At 60.1% G+C, this 7,016-nt stretch overlaps 1 protein-coding gene across 3 annotated transcripts; it reads right to left on the bottom strand.

The window, feature by feature from the left end:
* Window positions 1-718: 718 nt before the first annotated feature.
* PYCR1 (pyrroline-5-carboxylate reductase 1) lies at window positions 719-6,464 on the bottom strand. Of its 3 annotated transcripts, none has more exons than XM_070559660.1 (9): window positions 6,325-6,464; window positions 5,789-5,935; window positions 5,464-5,534; window positions 4,793-4,972; window positions 4,346-4,567; window positions 4,081-4,173; window positions 3,742-3,905; window positions 2,662-2,816; window positions 719-803 (listed from the first exon to the last, which is right to left on the bottom strand). In XM_070559660.1, the coding sequence occupies exons 2-8, from the start codon at window positions 5,853-5,855 to the stop codon at window positions 2,663-2,665; spliced, it is 951 nt and encodes a 316-aa protein (XP_070415761.1). In that variant the 5' UTR covers window positions 5,856-5,935; window positions 6,325-6,464; the 3' UTR covers window positions 719-803; window position 2,662. The 3 variants fall into 3 exon arrangements, with proteins under 3 accessions (XP_070415761.1, XP_070415760.1, XP_070415762.1); XM_070559659.1 differs by having other exon boundaries at window positions 5,789-5,911; window positions 6,325-6,396; XM_070559661.1 differs by having other exon boundaries at window positions 5,789-5,911; window positions 6,176-6,333.
* Window positions 6,465-7,016: the final 552 nt, after the last annotated feature.

Below are 7,016 nucleotides of genomic sequence, written 5' to 3'. Positions count from 1 at the left end.
GGCTCATGCCTCAGGAGGGCCACGGGCACCCCAAGCCCAGCACTGGCCATGTGTATCCACAGCTTACCTCCCAGGCTGCCAGATCCCAACCCCACGGCTGGGCCACACCTGGCCACGTGGGCAGTTGGTGCATGGGGAGTGACCAGGACTCTCAAGGCCACCCCGACAGGGCTGAGGAATGCAGTGTTGCCCCTTGTCTGTCATGCATGTTCTTCTGTTTTTCCCATCTCCTTTCTCCCCTTAGATTTGGAGGCTGTATCCTTGTCCCCAAAGTGCCACCTCCACCCACCCCACGTCCCCCAGGCCTTGGTTCTCAGTGGGCCCAGAGGAAGAACTGGAGGTGATCACAACCCTGCAATGTGGTTCCTCGAAAATCCCTGCCTAGCTCTCCTGATCCCCTCCTCTGCTCCTTGCGGGGACCCACCACTTCGTGTGGGGCTCCTCCCACACAGCCCACAGACACCCAGCCCAGCTTCCCTCACATACTTGAGCATGTATCCCAACCTCTGGAAGCAAGGAGCCTCACCTTACTGTCTGCATGCTCAGTAACTGTTGATTTCACCAATGTGAGCGCTCCTGGCCCCATAAAGGATTCTGACCCTCAGTAGCTCCTCTGATTTTGTGGGCCTCCAGTGATGGTTAATTCTATATGTCAACTACGGGGCCACGGGGTGCCCAGATATTTGGTCAGATATTATTCAGGCTGTTTCTGTGAGGGTGTTTTTGCACAAGATTAACAATTTAATCAATAAAGCCGATTGCTGTCCATGATGTGGGTGGACCTCATCTAGTCAGTTGAAGGCCTGAATAGAACAAAAAGACAAAAGACAGACCCTCCCTGGAGTAAGAGAGAATTCTCTTCCAGACTGCCTCCGCCTGCCTGACGGACTCTGAACTGGAACATCAGCTCTCTTTAGGTCCAGCCTGCTGACCCACCCTGCAGATGGACCTGCTAACTTCAACTGCATGAACCAATTCCTTACAATAAATCTCTTTTTTAATATTTATCCTATTCTATAGATATAAGCCATCTCTTACTGGCTCTGTTTCTCTGGAGAATCCTAATATGCTCCCTAGGGAACTCCTTCCTCACGTGCCCCTGGCCCCACCTGGGTGAGATGGGGGCCCCCACCAAGCCAGAAAGAATAGAGGCTGCAGAGGCCGGTACGCCCTCCCACAGCAGGGCATGCCAAGCCCAGCTTACAGTGCCAGCTTCCATCCTGCCTCTGGTTACTGAGGCCCAAAAGGCTGGCCCCTTCCCCAGCAGCGCCTTCCCCCTCTGCTTACTGGGAGGCTCAGCCCCCCCAGGCAGCCTGGTCACGTTGGAACAAAGGGCTCAGGCCCATGGACTGCTGCTTGGCCTTCCCCATTACGCTCGACAGCAACAGGCCTCTGGGGCAGGTGGGGGCCTCCTTCCACATGTGGTGATGTTAGAAGTCAGGCCACTGGGGCTGGAAACCAATTTATTTAACTTAAAAGGTCAGGGAGAGAAGTGACAGCGTCTAAGGGTTGGGTCAGGTACAGGAGACGGTAGCCTGAGTGTGCTGGTGGCCTCAGAAGTTCAACCATCTGAGGAGCCCTTTTCTCAAATGTCAAACGGGACAAGCCTGGTTGGCAGCCAGCCCAGAACCGTCGTCCCTCCTGCCAGACACCAGGGACCCTTTGGTCCTTCCCACACCAAGGAAGGAGGTGTCTCCTATGAGGGGGTCAGGCTCCCTCCTTGGCTAGGCCTTCACGGGGGGAACCCTGACCCTTGTACTGAGGAAGGGGCCAAGCCCCAAGCCAGCTGATGCTGGGGAGTGAAGTCCCCAGGCCTCCTGAGCTTCAGAGGAAGGTGGTCCTGACTTTGGGAGCAGAGGATGGGGGAGGTTGCGGTCAGAGAATCCATCCCTGTTCTGGGTCAGGAAATACTTGGGGACCATGGAGATTCCTACTGGGAAGTGATGTGTCCCCCCTCTGACACCAGCTGACCACTGAGTGGACCAGAGCCATGGGCAGTGGGCCACTGTGGGACACCCTGTGAGGCCTGGGGCTAGAGACGCCCAGTGCATGAGCTCTGAGCCCAGGAGACGGGAGAAGGTGGAGAGCAGGCTGGCAGGAGGGCCGCTGTGTGAAGCTGGAGCTGGTGTACCGAATTAATATGCAGATATGACCTGCTGAATGGGGGGCGCACATGCCACCCACAAGAGGGGGTGGGGGCAGGCGCAGGTAACTTCTTCAGCACCTGAGCTCCCCCTTTGGGGAACTGAAAACGGAGGCAGTTTTGATTAAAGGTGCAGTTTCAGTACACTCACACGAAGGAAGGAAAGTCACAAAATCTGTTACCCACAGATCCCAGCAGCGGGGCAGGAGATGGGGACAATGAGCTGGGGAAAGGGCAGTCCTCGGTCCCAGGTCACAAACAAGCAGGAGATAGAGAGCAGGGTAGGAAGCACCTGTTACTTATAAGGTGGCTGGGGCAGAGGTCACTAACTTATCAAGGGCTCAACTCTAAGTGGTTATTTTAAAAGGTGCCCTGGGAAAAGCAAAGTGGGAACTTGTGGTGGGATACTAAGCTTGGGACCTTATCTATGTCTCCAGACTCTGGATGAGTGGTGTTGTCATGCCGTCAGATGCCTAGGCAGCAACTCAGAGTGGCTGTTTTTCTCATGAGTCTGATACCTCAGTCCTTCTTGCCTGCCGGGGCCAGGTTTCGGGGGAGCAGTTTGGAGTGGCCAGAAGGGGCCTCTGGTGGGGAGTCTAGCTTCACCTTGTCCAGGACAGTCTTCTTGATGGCGGCTGGTGAGACGTCCTGGTCAGCCATGGACTGCAGCTCCCTGGGGAGGGAGTAAGGAGGGTTGGGTCCAGGGCTCTGCCTCCTTCTGGAGCCCAAGTGTCCACAAGGGAAGACAAAGTGAGGCCCACAGCTTCTGGCACCTGGCAGCCCCAGGTGCTGCTGTTCTGTGACTCCCACCTCAGGGCCTTTGCAGTGGCAGTTCCCTCTGCCAGCTACCCCTCCTCTACACTGCTGTCTGGCTGCCTCACCTCATTCAAATTGGCTCAGGGTCACCAAATCTACTAGCAGCCCCCCCAGACCCTGAGCCCTCATTGCCCCGAGCACAGGACATGTGCCTCGTCTATCTCCCCTGCAGGTTGGTGCCAGGAAGGTAGCGCTGCGTCCTAGCCTCGCTGTCACGGAGTGGCACTCGGAGAAACCTATGGATTTGGACTGGAGAGGAGGCAAAGTGGTGCCCATCCCACAGACCTGAATTTGGGGCAGTGACTCGGATCCGAGACACCAAACCCCATGTCTGTCCCTGTTCTTTGCTTTTCTCTCAGCTCTCATGGAGTTTTCCTTGCACAGTGCTCTGCGACACATCTTGTTGTCTAACTCACTTAATCTCCCCAGCAAGGCTGGGAGGAAGGCGTTATCATCAGGCCCACAGAGCTTCCCTCTGGCTCCCAGGGGCCTACCTCCCAGCTTGGAAGAGCACCCGGTTCTGGGGCCACAGGTGATGAAACGAGGTGGGGAGCACTGAGCAGGCCCACCCTAGGTACCACCTCCTCACAGTGTGATGGAGGATAGTGAGGGGCACTGTAAATGGGAACCCTGGGGAACCTTGGGGCTCCCATGCTCTGTGCACTGCCAGGCCAGAGCTTGATAAACATCTGCTGAATGAATAACTGGGCAGCCAGGTGCGAGGCCGAGGGCTCTGGTGTGCTGGGGCAGGCGGCAGGGAGCGGGCAGTGTCGGGGGCCCACCGAGTGCGGATGCAGGAGGCCTCCACGGCGTTGATGAGCAGCGAGCGGAAGCCCCCACTCTCCAGCACATGCAAGGCATGGATGGTGGCCCCACCAGGAGAGCAGACGTTGTCCTTGAGCTGGCCTGGGTGCTGTTCTGAGTCCAGTAGCATCTTGGCAGCCCCCTGCAGCCAGAGAGAGGGCCTGACAGCTGTGGCGGCACCTACCTGCCTGTGCAGGGCACTGCTCCCAGCCCCAGCCACCATGGCACCCACTGACTCTCTCCATCCATCCACCCCAGTGCACTGGCCTTGGACCTGGCAAGGAGTGCCCCACCAGAGAGTAAAGGAAAACACTGACCATCAGAGCCTGGGCCCCAAGGCGGACTGCCAGGCGCCTGGGAAGCCCCATCTTCACGCCCCCATCAGCCAGGGCATCCAGGGCTGTGAATGCCTGCAGGGAGAAGGCACCTAAGCCACCATCCCAGGCCTTTTCTCCTCCCCCGGGCAACGTTTGGTCCAGCAGTTCTGCCACAGCAGCCCAGAGCAGAGAGGAGGGTGGAAGATGGGCAGATGTGCCCTGAGGTCCTCAGAACTGTGGCCGCCCACCCGTCCCCAGTCCTCACATAGGCTGGGCCGCTGCCACTGAGCCCCGTGACGGCATCGATCAGGTCCTCCTCCACTTCTGTGCAGAAGCCCACGCTGCCCATGAGCTGCTCCAGGAGCCTGCCATCCTCTACCTGGGCGTGGGTGCCCGTGGCGTACACGGTGGCTCCCTCCCGCACCACGACTGGTGTGTTGGTCATGCAGCGGATGACTTTGGGGGCCAGCTGGAACGCCATCAGCTTCTGGAGGAGAAACCAGCTGTGTGTCCATCCCGGCCCCTTGCCCAGCAGCATGTGCTGGGTGTGGGTGTGAATGTATTCACCCAACTGAGCATTTCCTGAGTTCTCTCTGTGGGCTGGGCCAACACACCCATTTCACAGATGGAGAGCTGGGACACCGAGAGGGCCAGAGCTCCTGACCACTTGGCAGTGCCATTTCCACCCCCTCTCTGGCCCTGCAGTGCCCACCTTCTCGATGGAGCTGATGGTGACGCCGGCTGCGCAGGACACCACAATGTGCCGGTCCTCGATGTAGGCGCCAATTTCATCCAAGATGAAGGGAATGATGTGCGGCTTCACGGCCAGGAAGAGCACGTCACTGTGCTGCACTGTCTCTTTGTTGTGAGGCGTCAGGTTCACCCCCATCTTCTGTGGGGAGCACAGAGGCAGGCTTAGCCTGCCCCCAGGGTCCCCCCAGCAAGCCGAGAGCCCCACATATAGAACAACACAGAAGCTGCTGAGATCCGGTTGTTGAGTGCTGGTGTGGGTAGTGGTCTCAAGGTAGGAGCCTGCCCCAACCCTTGGATCTGGAGCCCTAACTCAGCTGTGGTAAACTGAAGCTTTATTCAGCCCCCGGGTGTGTCTTGCCTGGCCCCCACACTGTGGCCCCATCTGCCTCGCCCTCACAGCTCCCTGTGGTGGCTGCACTTGGGGAACCCCATTCCAGACCAGGACTCCCTCCCCACCATCAGTAGGGTGTTCCAGATACTCCAGCCCAGGGCCCCTCCTCTAACTGGGGTGGGGAGCTGTGACACAGGGTCTCCTTCTGGGGCCCCTACTTCTGGCCCTCCAGGGTCAAGGGTGTCACACACCTGCCCCCAGACACAGTGACCCACCACTGCAAGGACAATCGCACCTACCCTGAGGGCAGAAACCGTGGCCAAGTCCATGTCTGGGGAGCTGGCTGTTATCTTGTGAGCAGCCAGGATGCCTGCAGAGAACAGAATTCCTCTCTTCAGGCCAGTCTTGGTCTCCCTCTCCCACACTCCCAGGAAAGAGAGCAGAAAAGCCACTGTCCAGGGTGAGACTTCAACCCCCTGTGGACCCCAAACATCCTGGGGCTCCTATTTCCCACAGGGCTCAAACAAGGCATGTTATCCAGACCCCCACCTTCACACCCGAGCCTGTGGAAGGGTAATGGGCACACCCTCTCCCACTCGGCCCCCTCCTGGCTGCAGGACCTACCTGCTGCTGTGAAGCCCCTGGCCAGGGCAAAGGCCAGCTGGCCAGCCCCGATGAAGCCGACGCTCATGGTGTCTCGAGGCCCGCGCCCACACCCTCACAGCTGGCACCGGCTCTGCAGGGCAGCTGCGGGACGAGATGGGGCAGGATCTAGCGCAAGAAGTTAGGTGGGCAGTGCAAGGCCGGGCCACTGCGCCGCCAGCCCGGCGGACCCCCATCCCAGCCGATCTCACTTTCCCCTTGGCTGCTCAACCGCCCGGGCCGGGTAACTGCTCCAGTCTCCCCCCTAGAGCGGCGTCCCGACCTGCTCCCGAAGGTCCCGGACAGACGGGGCACAGAGCGGTGCGCGGGCCTCCAGAAGGGGGCGGGGAGGGGCGGGGGTCGACCCACCTGCGCCCGGAGGGCCCCCAGACCCAAGCCCCCCAAAGCCCGGAGCTCGGGGGTCGTGGACGCGCATCTCTCCCTGCCCGGCGGCACCACAAACCCGCCCTAGCCAGACCCCAGCCCGGCCCCAACCCCGCGCCCCATCGCCCAGTTACCCCGCGCAGGTCGCCCCAGGGCCGCAGCTCCGCGCTCGCCACGCGGCACCCGCGCCCACCGGCCCCGCCCCCGCAGCCCCAGCCAATCCGCGGCGCGGCCGCGCGGGCGCCGGCCAATCGGGGGGCGCGGGCGGTGCCGAGGGGCGGTTGCATCATCCTCTTGCCCCCGCCCCCGCATCCCTGGCCGGGTCTCCCCCGCGTGCTGGCGGCCGGAGCCCTGGAACCCGCCCCGGTGAGCCCCGAACCCCGCCCCACGAATCCGCGCCGCCCAGGACGCCGGCCCCCGGGGGCGCGTCCCCGGGGCCAGATGTGGAGACTGAGGGCGCCGAGGGAGGGAGCGGCCAGAGCGGGGGCCTCAGAAGCAGCCCTGGGCGGGGGATCCCCGCACGGCGCCCTCTCCTGGGCCACACGGACACGACCACCCGAGGCTGGCGTCCCGACCCGCGGCCGCGCTCGCTGTGAATCCAGACCTGTTAGCAGTCGTGTTGGGAGGAGCCCAACCGTTGAGCATTTTTCTCTCCTTGGTTTGCTTGTTTTTTTGTGTTTTTTTGTGTTTTTTTTGGAGAGGGAGTTGAAAACAATTTCCCAAATAGAAACATTTAAAATGTATCACTATTTTTTGATACTGTATTTTGTCACAAATTTTTCTTTTTGTACCAGGAGACTCAAACTAGAGAGATGGCCCAGGTCTT

This window comes from Equus przewalskii, chromosome 10 (assembly GCF_037783145.1).
Source record: "Equus przewalskii isolate Varuska chromosome 10, EquPr2, whole genome shotgun sequence".
Taxonomy (NCBI): Eukaryota; Metazoa; Chordata; class Mammalia; order Perissodactyla; family Equidae; genus Equus; species Equus przewalskii.
This window is presented reverse-complemented; position numbering and strand designations above follow the sequence as displayed.